Below are 17,421 nucleotides of genomic sequence, written 5' to 3' on the forward strand. Positions count from 1 at the left end.
GGCATGCGCCACCATACCTGGCTAATTTTGTATTTTGTAATTTAGTAGAGATGGGGTTTCTCTATGTTGGTCAGGCTGGTCTCGAACTCCTGACCTCAGGTGATCTGTCCGCCTTGGCCTCCCAAAGTGCTGTGATTACAGGCTTGAGCCACCATGCCTGGCCCATTAAATATATATATATAATTTTTTTTTTTTCTTTGAGACAGTGTCTCGCTCTGTCGCCCAGGCTGGAGTGCAGTGGTGCGATCCCAGCTCATTGCAGCCTCCGCCTCCTAGATTCAAGCAATTCTCCTGCCCCAGTCTCCCGAGTAGCTGCGACTGTAGGTGCCTGCCACCATACCTGGCTAATTTTTGTTTTGTTTTGTTTTGAGACAGTTTTTGCTCTGTTGCCTAGGCTGGAGTGCAGTGGTGTGATCTCAGCTCACTGCCACCTCCTGGGTTCAAGCGATTCTCCTGCCTCAGCTTCCTGAGTAACTAAGATTACCAGCTCACACCACCATGCCTGGCTAATTTTTGTGTTTTTAGTAGAGATGGGCTTTCATCCTGTTGGCCAGGCTGGTCTCGAACTCCTGACCTCAAGTGATCTGCCCACCTCAGCCTCCCAAAGTGCTGGGATTACAGGCGTGAGCCACCGTGCCCGGGCAATATTTGTTTTTTCAGTAGAGACAAGGTTTTACCATGTTGGCCAGGCTGGCCTTGAACTCCTGACTTCAAGTGATCTGCCCCACCTCGGCCTCTCAAAGTGCTGGGATTATAGGCTTGAGTCACAGCGCCTGGCCCATTCATTAAATAATTTTTGAGCACCTGCTGCGCCTTCTCCCTCTCACTCCATTGCAGCCACACCGGGCTCCTCACTGTTCTCGTAGCAGCAGGCATGTGCCCCCCACAGGGCTTCCGCATTGGCTGTTCCCACTGCCTGAACGCCCTCACGCTACATCTGCACTGTCCAATATGGCCGCCTCTGGCCACACATGGCTACAGTTCTAGATGCCAGAGATATGACAGTGAATAAAACAAAACTCCTGCCCTCACAGAGTTCACATGTAATGGAGGAGATGGACAGGGGCAGATAAATGAGTGAAACACGGAATGTCAGCCGCCGGTCCGCTCGGGTGGATGCAGGGCGCGGTGGGCACCGTGGGGGCTGGGAGCAGTGTTATGCGGCTGTCCTGGGAGGCCTCACTGAATGGTGACACCTGGGCAGAGGCCTGAAGGAGGGGAGGGAACAGCTGTCCCTCTGGCCCTGGGTCAGGTGAGGAGCTTTGAATTAGATGGGAAGTGTTTAAGTGGCACTGGGTTCTACGTGACTGAAGGTGGCCAGAAAATTCATCAGCTGACCTGGCGGTTCTGTGAGGATCTAGAAAGGCCGGGTCCACAGAGGTAGATGGAGACCATTTTCAGTTCCGGGCCCTCCTGATCTCAGGTCTTCAGTAGCCAGTCACAAGCAGATGTGGTGCTCCTCGTCCCCATGCTATGTGTCATCGGGAATAGGGCGTTAATCTTGAGGGATTTAGGGCCAGCAGACCCTCTGACCCTGTCGCTCTTGTGGCCATCCTGTGGCGTGCCATCAGTGTCTCAAGGCACTCAGCTGACGCTGCAGATGCCACCGCTAGAGGCTGGGGGTGGCCTGTGGTGTCTGGCTTGCAAGGCTGTTTCAGAGAATGTGACGCAAAGTGCCCCGGCGCGAGTGACAGGAAAGACAGGCTGCCTCGCTTGAATTCCCCGGCACTTGGGGTAATCACAGGGCCTCCCTTGGGAGGCACAGGCAGGTGGGGTACCCAAGATCCCCCAAACACAGAAAGAAGTCCTGGCTTTTCCACAGCTCAGACCCCTCCCACCTCTCCTCTGCACAGCGTGTCCCCAGCTCTGCCCTGCGCCCCTCTCTTGCGGGCTCAAGGATGTCAAAACTCTTCCTCTCCCTCATTCCTGAGTCATGCTCACCCCTCCTGGGGAGTTCACTGACTGAGGCTTGTTCATCTTGCCCGATTTTCCTGACTCAAGACTTTCTATTTCTAGCAGCCTGCGGCCCACCATGGCAGGACCACCCCTGTGTGTGTTAACACCATTAAAGTCCCCCATCCTTGCAGCACAGCGGGCTTCATTGTGGGCAGAAGGCTGGATCTGCTGGACTCGGAGGGCTGCCCGGGCTGAGAAGATGGTTCATTTTTGTTTGATTTATTTTTATTTATTTATTTGTTTTGAGATGGAGTCTCACTCTGCCCTCCAGGTTGGAGTGCAGTGGCGTGATCTTGGCTCACTGCAACCTCCACCTTCCGGGTTCAAGTGATCCTCCCACCTCAGCCTCCTGAGTAGCTGGGATTACAGGCATGTGCCACCACACCCAGTTAATTTTTGTATTTTTAGTAGAAACGGTGTTTCACCACGTTGGCCAGGCTGGTCTTGAACTCCTGACCTCAAGTGATCAGCCAGCCTCGGCCTTCCTAAGTGCTGGGATTACAGGCGTGAGCCACTGTGCCTGGCCTCATTTTTGTTTTGGAAGGAAACAGGGCTAGAGCAGAGAGAATCTGAGCTGAGAAGCAGAAGAATGTTCTGTGAGTGCTTGCTGTGTGCCAGTTCGGAAAGGCTCTGTGGACTTTCCATTATTTCATCCTTACCTGCTGAGGGCAGGGCCTCTGATCGTCCCCAGTGTGCAGATGGAGAAACTGAGGCTGGGCCCAGGAGGCTCCTGAGAGCCTGGGGGAAGCCTGGCTTTGATCGGAGGTGATGCTAAGTGCCTCACACACATTATCTCCCTGAGGGCTGGGGGCAGGTGCCCCCACTTTCCCTGTGGGGAAAACAAGGCTCAGAGAACTGCTGCTCAGGGTCACAGTGGGAACCAAGAGGCACGGATGACCCTGTGCTGGGCGTCCTCTGTGCCGGGTGGAGTTCTGAATGCTTCACTGGGTGAAACACACCAGCCTCTTGGCAGCCTGAGGAGAGGCCGATGCTGTTGTTCCCCCATTTACAGATAGGGAAGCAGCGGCACGGCGAGGTGGGGCCACTTGTCCCTGGTGACAGAGCTGGGGCATCCTGGAATAAGACAGGGGCCTGCACAGTACAGCCCCGAGCCCTACTTTAGGGTCACCTTTGATTTATGAGGCCAGCTTTTTTGTTGTTGTTTGGTTGGTTGGTTTTTGAGACGGAGTCTTGCTCTGTCACTCAGGCTAGAGTGTAATGGCACGATCTCAGCTCACTGCAACCTCCGCCTCCAGGGTTCAAGTGATTCTCTTGCCTCAGCCTCCCAAGTGGCTGGGATTACAGGTGCCCGCCACCACACCCAGCTAATTGTTGTATTTTTTAGTAGAGCCAGAGTTTCACCAGGTTTGCCAGGCTGGTCGCGAACTCCTGACCTCAGGTGATCCACCTACCTCGGCCTCCCAAAGTGCTGAGATTACAGGTGTGAGCCACCACACCTGGCCCTTTTTTTTTTTTTTTTTTTTGAGATGGAGTTTTACTCTGTCACCCAGGCTGGAGTGCAGTGGTGCGATCTCTACTCACTGTATCCTCCACCTCCTGGGTTCAAGCACTTCTCCTGCCTCCGCCTCCCAAGTAGCTGGGATTACAGGCACCCACTACCATGCCTGGATAATTTTTGTATTTTTAGTAGAGACGGGTTTTCACCACGGTGGCCAGGCTGCTCTCGAATTCCTGACCTCAGGTGATCTGCTTGAGTCCAGTTTTGTGACAGGCACTGCGGAAAGTCAGCAAAGGGAAAGAGTGGGGGCGGGTCAGACACATGACACAGACCACTAGCCACAGGACAGGAGGGCAAGGGAGTCCCCGGAAGTCCAGCATCAGCTTGGGCACCCAGAACCAGGGGATGTCTAGATGTCTGCTCTGGAGCACTCACAGATGGAGACAGTGGTCACCAGCTCTTCGGCCACCCTGGGAGATGGTTCCTGCCACTTTTCCTCTCCGTGGCCTCCCCTCTGCCCCTCCTCCCCTTTTTCTGCCTCTCCCAGCCCCTGCCCCATCTTTCTCCATCTCTCCCCTGCCTTCTGTCCCCTCTTCCTCTTCCACCTCCACCTTGACTTAAACAAAGGTAGCAGAAGCAGCTTCATCCTGTGATAGGCACAGGAGTCAGTGCGTGCCTGTGCCGGGGCAGAGAGGGACTCACTCACAGGTCACACTCTAGCGCGGAGGAGAGGCGTCCACCACAATGGGTCCAAATGAGCTCCTAGAGCAAAGACCAAGCCAGGGAAGCGTCAGAGTGCTGGGGGGTGGGTTGTAAATAGCAGAGCGGGGAACTTGGTGACAGGAGTAGCCGGCGCTTAGACAGTGTCTCCTGTGTGTCCGAGGAGGCAGGCACTGGCCATCTCCAACCTACAGATGGGGAAACCGAGGCCCTTGCCCACGGCCTCATGAGCAGAAAGCACAGCGCGTGGGTTTGAATCTGTCCATCTGGGTCACGAGGCCAATAGTGGGCAAGATGGAGGGGGTGGGAGCAGGAGGGCAGGCGGAAGGGCGGGCCGGGGCCCCGAGGGGTGAGGGCTGCGCCTGTCCTGGCACCCAGGAGCCTCAGCCCCGTGTCTCCGCTCCAGGGAAGATGCTGATCCTGGGCTCCATGTTCAGCCTGGTGGAGCCTGTGCTCACCATCGCGGCTGCGCTCAGCGTCCAGTCGCCCTTCACCCGCAGCGCCCAGAGCAGCCCAGAGTGCGCGGCAGCACGGCGGCCGCTGGAGAGCGACCAGGGTGACCCCTTCACACTCTTCAACGTCTTCAACGCCTGGGTGCAGGTGAGGCTGGTGGTGGGGCCCCTCTGTCTGTCACCCTGCTCAGGGCCAAGGCCTTCTGTGGTTGTGGCTCCTCCTCGTGTCCTACCCTGGGAGGACCACTGAGCCCTCCACCGACTGGGCCTGCCTGGGGAGGGCCACGTCTCCACCATCCATGGCCTCGGCTCGAGACAGCATGTGCCCAGGCCCGGGGCACAGAGGAGCCCAGATTTCTGGAGCACTGATGAAAACCTGTGCCATCTGGAGAAAGTCCAGGCTCCTTGGGGGGGCATCTGGATATCCAGTATATGTCCCCTGGGTCCCCACCCTAATGCTGGCCCTGTACCGTAGTGCTGAGGATCCATCAGTGCCAAAACTACCCTGGCCCTGCCCTCCCGGGGCTCACATCCCAGTGCAGGGAGACAGACCACTGATGTGACAGTGACAACCCAGAGAGGGCTGGAATGGGGAGTCCAAGGGGCTGGAAGAGCCCAGAGGGCTGTCGAACCCAGTGTGTGGGTAGTCTGGGAGGGCTTCCCATAGGAGGGGGCACTGGGGCTGAGACCTGGAAGCAGCAGAGCAGGTGTCCCTGAGGGATGCTTGTGTTGGGGTTCTGGGTGCTGGGTCAGCCCCTCCCTCCCTGAGCTGGCTGGGCCCTGACACCCTGGCATCTGCTCCTCCCCTCAGGTAAAATCTGAACGAAGCAGAAACTCTCGCAAGTGGTGCCGCCGCCGGGGCATAGAGGAGCATCGGCTGTACGAGATGGCCAACCTTCGGCGCCAGTTCAAGGTGAGGCTCAGGAGGAGGGGTAAGGCTGGCGCCGCCCAGGCAGATGCATGCAAGCACACTCTAGGGCACTGCCTCCCCTTCCCGGAGAGCAGTCAGACCAGAGTCCCACCCTGCACCTACCTCCCCCACCACCCGGTGACCAGGTGTTGGGGCAGCCGGGCAGGGCAAAGGGAGAAGAAATCCAGGAGGGCTTCCTGGAGGGGTGGACGGAGTCAGTGGACATGCAGCATCCTCGGGAAGAGCTCGCCCTCCCGACCGGGGATGCTGAGCTGGCTGCATGGGCGTGGTGCTGGAGGCAGCCTATGGTTGTGGTTGGGGCCGGCACATCTGGAGCCAGACACCCCAGCCACAAACCTGGCTCTGCCATTTCTGACAGCGTGGCCCCGGGCATGTTATTGCTTGTCTCTGGGCCTCAGCTTCCCCTAGAAAAAAAGAGAGGATAAAAGTAGCACCTGCCGGGCAGGCGCGGTGACTCACGCCTGTAATCCCAGCACTTTGGGAGGCTGAGGCGGGTGGATCACGAGGTCAGGAGTTCGTGATCATCCTGGACAACATGGTGAAACCCCGTCTCTGCTAAAAATACAAAAATCAGCCAGGCTTGGTGGTGAGTGCCTGTAATCCCAGCTACTTGGGAGGCTGAGGCAGGAGAGTCGCTTGAACCCAGGAGGCAGAGGTTGTGGTGAGCCAAGATTGAGCCATTGCACTCCAGCCTAGGCAAAAAAAAAAAAAAAAAAAAAAAAAAAAAAAATTTGGGTTTCTCCTGTGCCCACACAGTTCCTCAGCTTGTTTCATGGATACTCCGTGGATGTTCTCCATCTGAGTGCAGAAAGACCTGCTGTTAGGCCCTTTTCCGTGGTTGTATCCATGGATTGAGGATAGAATAAGAGTTCCTGGTGTAACCCGTTCTCTTTGGTTAGAGATGGGCAAGCGGAGGCCCAGAATAGGCAGTCACCCAGCCGACGCCTCCTGTGCAATTTCTGGGGTCCTGGTGTTGGGGACCACAGATGCCCTGACTGCTCCCAGCATCGGTCCTGAGGTCTCTGGCTGCTGGAGTTCAGGCTTCACTGGTCCCCAGATGCTTTGAGAATCTAATGGAAAGTGTGAGCCCTTTGCACACACACATGCAAACACACAGACACAAACACACACATGCACACACAATCTCCTGTGTCCTCCATCGGCCAGGGCTCAGCAGGAAACAGAGGGTCCAACCAAATCAGGTCGCTTGAGGAATGTTGACAAGGTGTGGACACGGGGAGGGCATGGGGAGGGCAGGGGTCTCCGATTTTATGGGTCACAGTCAGCTGGAGGGTCTGTTGAGTCCAGATGCCCAGCCCCGCCCAGCCCCCTCCACTCTCCACTTGGTCATTCTGGAATGAGGCCCAGGACTTGGCATTCCCACCAAGTTCCCAGATGCCCCAGGGCTACACTCGGAAGCGCTAGTGCAGGACGCCCACCAGGGCTGTGTGGGAAAGCAGGGCTCTTTGAGGGGCATCTGGATATCCAGTATATGTCCCCTGCCCCAGACCCGAGGGGCAGGTGGGGCAGTCACCAGAGCCTGGAGCCAGCTTTTGGAGAAGGCACTGGGCACCCCTGCCTGCCTCCTCCTGCCCCTGGCCCCGGTGTTCCCTCCGCCGACAGTGAGGACAGCTCTCCCTCTGGAGCAGCGATCCGCGCCCAGCACCACGCGAGGGGCTGTCCTCATTCAGCCCCCTTTGGGCACTAGCAGCCCTGCCACCAGGAGGGTCCCCATTTCCATATGAGTCCAGAGCCCACTGAGTCTGCCCTGAGGCCCTCACCCCTGCCCACCTGCCCCCAGGAGCTGTTGGAGGACCACGGGCTGATGACTGGGGCCCAGGCCACACAGGTGGCGGACAGCTACAGTCGGCTGCAGCAGCGCCGGGAGCGCCGGGCCCTGCACCAGCTGAAACGCCAGCACGAGGAGGGTGCGGGGCGCAGGCGCAAGGTGCTGCGGCTGCAGGAGGAGCAGGACGGCGGCTCCAGCGAGGAGGACCGGGCTGGCCCAGACCCCCCAGGGGCTGGCGATGGCGTGGACATCCAGGTGGGTGCCATGGGCTGTGGGGTGTGGGGGTAGGTGGGTGGGGTTTACCAAGGTGGGTCTTGACCTCTCCTGGGGGTTCCCAGGGGCCATGGCCCTGTCCTCATTTCAGGAGCCGGGTTTCTGTGGATGGTGCTTGGCCCCAGGTATCTGCAGCACCTGGGGGTCTGCGGATCATGGTAGCAGCTCCTCAGGTCCCCTAAGACTCTGCCTTCCCATGTTCCCCCCAGGATGTGAAGTTCAAGCTCCGGCATGACCTGGCGCAGCTGCAGGCCGCTGCCAGCTCAGCCCAGGACCTGAGCCGCGAGCAGCTGGCTCTGCTGAAGCTGGTGCTGGGCCGGGGCCTGTACCCGCAGCTGGCTGTCCCCGACGCCTTCAACAGCAGCCGAAAGGACTCAGACCAGGTGGGGCCTGTTCTGCCCCATCCTATGTTTCGTCCTCCAACACACGAACCCTGAGTGCCTGTCCTGAGTGCCCTGAGGTCCTCATCCCTGCCCACCTGCCCCCAGGAGCTGTTGGAGGACCACGGGGTGACTGAAACAACCCTGGTTCTGTCCCCATGGGGCTCACAGCCCAGTGGGAGGACAGACCTGTCCCCAGACAACTCAGAGTGGGCAGGGCTTGGGGAGCTGAGGACACTGTAGGAGCCCACAGGGGGTACCTGCCCCAGATTTGGAGGAGTCAAGGAGGGCTTCCTGGAGGAGGGGACCTGGGCCAGAGGGTGGAGGAGAGGCATCCTGGGCAGAGGAGAGCAGATAGGAGGGCCTGTGCTTCCTTTCTGTCCTCCACAGATTTTCCACACACAGGCCAAGCAGGGCGCCGTGCTGCACCCCACCTGCGTCTTTGCTGGCAGCCCCGAGGTGCTGCATGCACAGGAGCCAGAGGCCAGCAGCTGCGATGGAAGCCGAGGTACAGTGAGCCCAGGTGGAAGGAACCCCCATCCGGGATGTGAAGGGCGGGGATACCGTGAACTCCCGGGCCCCTCTGGCTGGGGCTCCCCCTGATCCTTCCCACACCGGTCCGGGCTGGTATTGACAGGGGCCCGCAGGAGCGGAGGTTCCAGGGCCAGGCCTCCCTGGGTAGCCTTGGGTGACTCACCCCTGCTGGGCCTCGCCCTCCCCATGGTGGAGATAGCCAACCTGAGCCAGTGTGGCTGTGCCCAGGGAGTGAACACCGGTCAGGGGCCTGTCCCGTGGGCTCTGTGAGCTCCCACCTGGGTCCTGCAGGGGGAGGCCCCCCCGGCGCCCGTGTGCATGGAAGGGTGTCTCGCTGCAGACATGGCTGCCTGCTGGGAGTCACACTCAGATTTGGCCAGGCCACCGAAGCCATGCTGTGAGCATATTCTTTCTACCAATGTGTACATTGACCGGGTGGCACAGGCGGGCCTCTGATGGGCCTGGGTGGGCCAGGGTGGGCCTGAGTGGTCCTCCTCAACCTTTCAGACGACAAGGACAAGATGAGCAGCAAACACCAGCTCCTCAGCTTCGTGTCCCTGCTGGAGACCAACAAGCCATACCTGGTGAACTGCGTCCGCATCCCTGCCCTCCAGGTGGGCCTCTGCCCCACCCTGCCCCCATGCCCAGATATGAGAGCTGCGTTGCCCAGGGTGGTGGGTAGGGGCACCGCGTGGGCTTGGAGGGGCCGCCTGGCACCTGGGCTGGCTGCAGGCGTCCGCCTTGGGCCGTTGCTGTGGCCGCTTTTTCTCTCATTCATGGAGTTGCTCAACAGTTACCTGCCGAGTGCCTGCTGGGTGCCAGGCGCGGTGCCAGGGGCGCAGCAGGGAACCAGGCAAGAAGGCCAGCCCCTGCCCTCCCAGGCTCCCGTGGCAGGGGACAGTGATAGCAGTAGCACAGTGACGCCCTGAGCGACCTGTGGGAAGGTGGTGCTGGGCAATAGAGAGTAGGGTGGGGGTGAGGGTGGACACAGGGTGTGGCATAAGATAAGGCCACCTGGTGTCTCCAAGTAGACACCCAAGGAGGAGAGCGTGCGGATCTCGGGCAGAATGTCCCCGGCAGTGGAGTGGCCTGCGCGGAGGCTCCGAGGCAGACACGTGCCTGGTGTGGTCGGCAAGGGGGAGTGTGCGGAGATGAGGCCCGAGAGGCGAGGAGACAGGACCCTGGGAACTTCTGAGCAGAGCTGGGACAGGGTCCCAGCCAGGAGGGCTGGCGGCCGCCAGGAGGGAGAAGAAGGGCGCGGCCCGGGTGGAGGCTGAGGCCGAACTCAGATCGTGGATGCCCTTGCATGGGCGCTGGCAGCAGAACCATGGGCCCCACGGCAGCCGCTGCCCTGCCCCGAGTGCTCCTCGAGTGTCTCCGTGATCCAAGGCCTGGCCTTGGAGTCCTCACGCAGCCCTGCAGGTCTCCCTTTATAGAGGGGACTGAAGCTCAGGCAGGGGTGGGGACACGTCACCTGTCTAAGTCACAAAGCGAGCAGGTGGCCAAACCAGAGCTCCCGGGTCACGCTGCCCCCTCCTGCCTCCCGCTCACTACCAGCAATGCCCAGCGTGGGTCCCAGAGAACGTGGAGGGAAGAGAGGAACCTGTGGGCTCCCAGAGCCTCAGGGTTTCGTTGACACTGTGATTGCCACCAGCACCACGAAAGCCAGCTCAGCTTAGTCACCTCTGTGCATGTCCACACCTCCCTCCAGCCCGCCTGGTGGGCCAGGCGCTGTTAGTGTTCTGGGGGCCGGGGATGCAGCTGTGGTCAACGTCGACCACACTCCCCACCCTCATGGGGCTCAGACAGGATGGTGGAGGCAGATGGTAAACCAAAAGGGTGATGCCGGGCGCTCGTGTGAGCATGGGAAAGCAGGCAGCACGCACCGAGGGACAGAGGGTTGGCAACCAGCCGGACCGCAGGAAGCGGAACAGACCTGCTACCTGAGGCGCTGCGCTCTCTGCCTGCACTGGACCGCTTGTTGAGAGAATCTGGCCGGCTCACACCTAGAATCCCAGCACTTTGGGAGGCTGAGGTGGGAGGATCGTTTGAGCCTAGGAGTTCAAAGGGCAGCCTAGGCAACATAGGGAGACTCTCTCTCTACAAAAAATTTTAAAAAGTTAGCTGGGCGTGGTGGTGTGCGCCTGTAATCCCAGCTACTTGGGAGGCTGAGGCAGAAGGATCGCTTGAGCCTGGGAGGTCGGGGCTGCAGTGAGCTGTGATTGTTGACACTGCACTCCAGCTTAGGTGACAGAGTGAGACCCTGTCTCAAAAAATAATAAGCCAGGCATGGTGGCTCATGCCTCTAATCCCAGCACTTTGGGAGGTCGAGGTGGGTGGATCAGTTGAAGCCAGGAGTTTGGCACTAGCCTGGCCAATGTGGGGAAACCCCATCTCTACTAAAAATACAAAAATTAGCTGAGTGTGGTGGTGGGCGCCTGTAATCCCAGCGACTCGGGAGGCTGAGGCAGGAGAATCCCTTGAACCTGGAAGGTGGGGGTTGCAGTGAGCCAGGATCGCACCACTGCACTCCAGCCTGGGCGACAGAGCGAGACTCATTTCAAATAAATAAATAAAAATAATAATAACAAAAAGAAGATGGAGACACTTCACATTCACATAAGCAAGCAGAACAGTATATGGAGCCCTCCTGTGCCATCCCCGGCCCCCAAACCATCCACGCGTGGCCAGTCCTGCCCTTTTCCTCTGCCCTGGCCCCAGCCCCGAGAATTTTCTCCAACATCGAATGAGCCACAGCACCGGTAATTACAGCCCTGACTTCCGTCCTCACAGGGGAGCGTGTGCTCAGGGTCTGGGCTCTCACTGCATGTCATGTGTGTCTGAGTGCCTGCTGTCCCTCTGCCACCCTGCCTGAGAATGCAGCTGTCTCTCCCAGCACGCTCCCATCTGCCCCCCGCCACCCTGCAACCCCAGCCCTCCCCTGACTCAGCGGCTGCCTTCATGCCGTATCCCCAGCGCCCGCAGGGGTGCCTGGTACAGCGGGTAGATGGTGGGTAGGTGGATGCCTCGCATAGACAGGGCGGGTGGGTGGGCAGGAGCCCAGCCGGGCAGGGCCTGTCTCCAACATCGCCCTGCCCCCACACCTACTCCCTGTCTTCTGCTCCCTCTCTTCCAGTCCCTCCTGCTTTTTAGCCGGTCCTTGGACACCAACGGTGACTGCTCCCGCCTGGTGGCCGATGGCTGGCTGGAGCTGCAGCTGGCAGACAGTGAAAGTGCTGTCCGGCTCCTGGCGGCTTCCCTGCGGCTCCGTGCCCGCTGGGAAGGTGCCCTGGACCGGCAGCTGGCGCATCAGGCCCAGCGGCGGCTGGAAGAGGAGAAGCAGGATGTGCCAGTCAGCCCCAAGGAGGTGGCCACCCTGAGCAAGGAACTCCTGCAGTTCACGGCATCCAAGGTACCTTCCACCAGGGTGCCTGTGCCTGCCTATGGCCAGAGGGGGTGTCCGCCACTGGGCTTGAGCCTCCGGAAGGCCTGGCTTCTCATTCACTCCACTGGGCACATTTGGGGGTTTTCAGGCCACAGAGGTTCAGTCACTCACCCAAGGTCACTCCACTGGTCTGGGTGGAGCCAGGATTTGATCCCAGGAGCCTGGTTCCAGAGGCCATGCTACCCACTACTGCCCTGTTTACTAAGCACGTTCTGCAAGCGTGGCTGATCCCCCCTTGCTAACAGTCAAGAACGGACAAGGTGTGAGAGGGAAGCCATAGGTGTCTGCTTTTGGATGGGAAGAACCGAACTGAGCAGACTTGAAACCAACCACCGACTCTTAGGTGGGGAGCAGAAATTGCTCCTGGTTCTACTTCATGTGGGTGGGGTGAGGAGAAGGGTGCAATTCAGGCTGATTTCCTGGAGTAGAGGGGCTTGAGGACAAAGGGGCAGGAACCCAGTGAGCCATGGAGAGGGGACCAAGGCTGACATGCTAGGAGGAGGAGGGGTGAGGCGGCCAGACAAAGGTTAGACTCAAGGTCTGAATGGGGTCCCACCAGTGACAGGGGCAGAAGAGGGGTCTGGGGAAGGCAATTTAGATGGAGGTGGGTTATCAGGATATTCTAGACAAACCCCTGGTCATGCGTGTCTGCAGCCAAGTTGTGATTGGCTTAAGCACTTGGCTTCCATAACTGCAAAGCCCGAGGGAGGGCTTCAGGCACAGCTGGATCCAGGTGCTTTGGCAGCATCTCCCTGAGCCTGTCTCTCTTGATTTCCTGTCTCTCCTTCCTTAGATTCCTTACAGCCTCCGGCGGCTCACGGGGCTAGAAGCCCAGAACCTGTATGTGGGACCCCAGACCATCCCAGCCACCCCCCATCTTCCTGGCCTCTTTGGCAGCTCCACCCTGTCCCCCCACCCCACAAAGGGGGGCTATGCAGTCACCGACTTCCTCACCTACAACTGCCTCACGGTGAGCATGAACCCTTCTTCCCTGAAGGTGGGATTTCACGAAGACCCCACCCCTGACCCCACAGCCTCATTTCGCCTTAGTCCAGGGACACGATTCCCACGTGGGGCCCATGGCCCTGAGGGCTTCTGGGAAGGGTCCCGGGGGGCAGTGGGTGGTGGGTGGCACTTGGTGGGGGCCCAGCCCTGACAGCTGGCCTGCCGCAGAGTGACACGGACCTGTACAGTGACTGTCTCCGAACCTTCTGGACCTGCCCCCACTGTGGCCTGCATGCGCCCCTCACGCCCCTGGAGCGCATCGCCCATGAGAACACCTGCCCTCAGGCCCCACAGGATGGGCCCCCAGGTAAGCACGGGACTGTGGGGACCGGGCCACCTCTGCCCGGCCGTCTGTCCATCCCATGATGATCTCCTGTGTGTGCGGGCACTTGCTAGATGCTCCGAGAACTGATGACCTCCACCTGCTGGCCCTGGCTGGTGCCACACACAGGCTTTGACCTGAAGATCAGCGGCCCAGGGCGGGGAGGGCCTGGAGCGCCACCTCTTTCTGCCTGCCTGTCCCCTGTGGTGTCTCTATGTTGCTGTCTTTGTCTCTTCGTTTCTGGCTCTCTGTGGCTATGTCTCTTGTTCTTTTTCCCTGTCCTGCAGCTGTCTCTGCCTTGGTCATATCCATCCTGTTGTCATCCAGGGATGCTACACACTGGGGTTCAGTGGGGGAGACAGCACTGGGACCATGTGCCCCCACCCCAGGGCTGGCTCTGTCTGCCTCTCAGTCTCCATGTTGCTCCTTTTATCTTTCTCTTTGTCTCTCTCACTAGCAGGGATGCAGAGTAAAGACAGGCCTGTGTATGTTTGTTTGTTTGTTTGTTTTTTTGAGACGGAGTCTGGCTCTGTTGCCCAGGCTGGAGTGCAGTGGCCGGATGTCAGCTCACTGCAAGCTCCGCCTCCCGGGTTCACGTCATTCTCCTGCCTCAGCCTCCCGAGTAGCTGGGACTACAGGCGCCTACCACCTCGCCCGGCTAGTTTTTTGTATTTTTTAGTAGAGACGGGGTTTCACCGTGTTAGCCAGGACGATCTCGATCTCCTGACCTTGTGGTCCACCCATCTCGGCCTCCCAAAGGCCTGTGTATTTTTATTAATCCAGGAAGGCTTCCTGGAGGAGGCAAAACTTAGTTCCCCAAAGGCCAGGAGAGCACCTGAGCCCCACGGGTGCCTGGCATTTGGGTGCGGGTAGACATGTGCACTGGAAAGCCCCCCTCACAGCTTCCTCCTTTTCCTCCCTTAGGAGCTGAGGAAGCTGCCCCCGAGACCCTCCAGAAGACGTCTGTCCTGCAGAGGCCCTACCACTGTGAGGCCTGCGGGAGGGACTTCCTGTTCACACCCACAGAGGTGCTGCGCCACCGGAAGCAACACGTGTGAGCCGGGCCAGGAGCCCTGCCCAGCTCCCTGCAGCCTACCTGCCCTCCAGCCCAGGACTAGGGGCAGGACCCCCAGCCTGGGTTTAGCCCTGTGGTCCTGTGCCAGTGCGGAGGGGCTGGAGCGTCGATTATGAATAAAGCCTCACATGCTGACACACACTGTTAAGCCTGCACCTACCCATCCAAAAACCAGCAGCTGCTCCGTTAGTCCTCCCCAGGGTCTAGCTTTCCTTCTTCCTGCTGCAGGGTGCTGCCTGAGGCGTCCTGGGTAGGAGGGGCATTAGAACCAGCAGGGACCTCCCATGTCTCCTGGTTCCAGGTGCAGGTTCTTAGCACCTCCGCAGCCACTCTCTCGAGTCCATCCTCAGTCTCTGCTTCCCCTTGAAGTAGGGGGACCCTGAATTTGCCCGTCCACCTGGGTCACTTTGAGAGTTGTGCAGGGGGCTGGGGGCACTGGTGTTCACGTAGGACCACAAGCTGCACCATAAGACCCATTCCCAATAAAAAAGAAAAGAACAGGCCGAGCCGGGCGCGGTGGCTCACGCCTGTAATCCCAGCACTTTGGGAGGCTGAGGCAGGTGGATCACCTGAGGTCAGGAGTTCGAGACCAGCCTGGCCAACATAGTGAAACCCTATCTCTACTAAAAATACAAAAACTTAGTTGGACGTGGTGGCAGGCACCTTTAATCCCAGCTACTCAGGAGGCTGAGGCAGGGGAATCGCTTGAACCTGGGAGGTGGAAGTTGCAGTGAGCCGAGATCACGCCACTACACTCCAGCCTGGGCAACAAGAGTGAAACTCCATCTCAAAAAAAAAAAATTCAGGCCGAGGCAGGTGGATTGCCTGAGCTCAGGAGTTTGAGACCAGCCTGGGCAACACGGTGAAATCTCGTCTCTACTAAAATACAAAAAATTAGCCAGGTGTGGCAGCATGTGCCTGTAATCCCAGCTACTCGGGAGGCTGAGGCAGGCAAATTGCTAGAACCCAGGAGGCGGAGCTTGCGGTGAGCCGAGATCGTGCCACTGCACTCCAGCCTGGGCAACAGAGCGAGACTCCATCTCTTAAAAAAAAAGAAAATGAAAAGACAATAAAATCACTCAGGAGAAAAAGAAAAACGAGGCATGGCATAGGAATGGAAGGAGAACAACCTGTAGGTCCTACAGATACGAAAAGGAGAAGGGAATACGATAAACAACGTGCTGCACAGAAATTCCACTCATTTGAAATGGAAAAAATTATTGAAAGACACAAACTACCCAAAGCTCATTCAGGAAGAAACAGATAACCAGAACAACTCTATTAAGGAAATGTAATTCATAATTAACAAAGAGAACAGGCTCAGACGGGCTTATTGGTGACGTCTACCAAACATGGAAATTACACTCGCCCACACCCACTCATCCACAACATAGGGGAGGATGCCTCCTGACTGATGTTATGAGGCCAGCATTATCCTGTTGCTAAAACCAGGCTCTGACAACGCAAGAAAAGAAAACTCTAGGCCAATATGCCTTATGAACATAGACACAAAAACCCTAAATAGAAGTTCAGCACATCATATTCAGCAATGTGTAAATACAGTGCATCATGGCCAAGTGGGGCTCATTCTAGGAATTCAAGGTGGATTTAACATTTGAAAATCAATGTGATTCACCATATTAGAAACAGAAAAAATAAAAGGCTGGGCATGGTGGTTCATACCTGTAATTCCAGCACTTTGGGAGGCCCATAAGGGTGGATCAGTTGAGTCCAGGAGTTCAAGACCGGATGGGAAACATAGCGAGACCCTGTCTCTATTAAAAAACACAAAAATTAGCCAGGTGTGGTGGTGCATGCCTGTAGCCCCAGCTGCTCGGGAGGCTGACGTTGGAAGATCACTTGGTGTTAGGAGGCGGAGATTGCAGTGAGCTGAGATTGTGCCACTGCACTTCAGCCTGGGCAACACAGCAAGACCCTATCTCAAAGAAAAAAAGTACATAAACCCCTAGTTTTAGTCAGGGAGATGGATTTGAGACTGATCTCTCTCCTTGGCTGCGCATCTGATTAAAGCCTTCTTCCTTGGCAATACTCATCTTAGTGACTGGCTTTCTGTGTGACCAGCAGCAGGACCTGGACTGAACCCCTGGTATTTCAGTAACAGATTCAGTCAACAATTTTTTTTTTTTTTTTGAGACAGGGTCTCTCTCTATTGCCGGGCCTGGAGTGCAGTGGTGCAATCTCAGCTCAGTGCAGCCTCCACCTCCTGGGCTCAAATGATCCAAATCAGTCTCCCAAGTGCCTGGAACTACAGGCGTGTGCCACCACGCCCGGCTAATTTTTGTATTTTTTTGTAGAGATGGGGTCTTGCCATGTTGCCCAGGCTGGTCTTGAACTGGGCTTAAGCGATCCTCCCACATTGGCCTCCCAAACTGCTGGGATTACAGGCGTGAGCCGCTGCTCCTGGACAAGAGAAGTTTTGTATTTTGGTGGAATTTCAAATTATCATTTTCTTTTATCATTTCTACTTTTTGTGTTCTACCTAACAAATCTTTGCCTACCCTCAAGATCATGAAGTTTTTTTCTTATGTCTTCTTCTAGTTTAATCATTTTACATTTTTTTTTTTTTTTTTTTTTTTTTGAGACAGAGTCTCGCTATGTCGCCCAGGCTGGAGTGCAGTGGCCGGATCTCAGTTTGCTGCAAGCTCCGCCTCCCGGGTTTACGTCATTCTCTTGCCTCAGCCTCCCGAGTAGCTGGGACTACAGGCGCCCGCCACCTCGCCCGGCTAGTTTTTTGTATTTTTTAGTAGAGACGGGGTTTCACCGTGTTAGCCAGGATGGTCTCGATCTCCTGACCTCGTGATCCGCCCGTCTCGGCCTCCCAAAGTGCTGGGATTACAGGCTTGAGCCACCGCGCCCGGCCATCATTTTACATTTTTAATATAAACTGTTAGGTCTATGGTCCATTTCCAGTTAGGCGTTGTGTATGATGTGAGTTAATGCTCATGGCTCATTTTTCTGCATATGGATGTCTAATGGTTCTAGAACCATTTTTTGAAAAGAATATTCATTTCCCCATTGAATTAATTTGACACCTTTACTGAAAATCAGTTGACTAGGCC

General features: G+C 57.4%; 1 protein-coding gene across 4 annotated transcripts in view; it reads left to right on the forward strand.

The window, feature by feature from the left end:
- Positions 1-14,478, forward strand: part of DHX34 (DExH-box helicase 34) — a 36,674-nt gene extending 22,196 nt beyond the window's left edge. For 3 of the 4 annotated variants that reach the window (XM_077980503.1, XM_015124347.3, XM_077980505.1), the window contains 10 exons: positions 4,542-4,735; positions 5,399-5,500; positions 7,320-7,562; positions 7,790-7,963; positions 8,351-8,468; positions 9,002-9,108; positions 11,631-11,906; positions 12,733-12,909; positions 13,113-13,251; positions 14,191-14,478. In XM_077980503.1, the coding sequence (XP_077836629.1) occupies positions 4,542-4,735; positions 5,399-5,500; positions 7,320-7,562; positions 7,790-7,963; positions 8,351-8,468; positions 9,002-9,108; positions 11,631-11,906; positions 12,733-12,909; positions 13,113-13,251; positions 14,191-14,324 (1,664 nt within the window). In that variant the 3' untranslated portion in view covers positions 14,325-14,478. Of the gene's footprint in view, positions 1-4,541; positions 4,736-5,398; positions 5,501-7,319; positions 7,563-7,789; positions 7,964-8,350; positions 8,469-9,001; positions 9,109-9,525; positions 11,257-11,630; positions 11,907-12,732; positions 12,910-13,112; positions 13,252-14,190 lie in introns of all 4 variants that reach the window. The other variant, XR_013409948.1, reaches the window with a different exon arrangement.
- The last annotated feature ends 2,943 nt before the right edge of the window (positions 14,479-17,421 follow it).

Source organism: Macaca mulatta, chromosome 19, assembly GCF_049350105.2.
Source record: "Macaca mulatta isolate MMU2019108-1 chromosome 19, T2T-MMU8v2.0, whole genome shotgun sequence".
NCBI lineage: Eukaryota > Metazoa > Chordata > Mammalia > Primates > Cercopithecidae > Macaca > Macaca mulatta.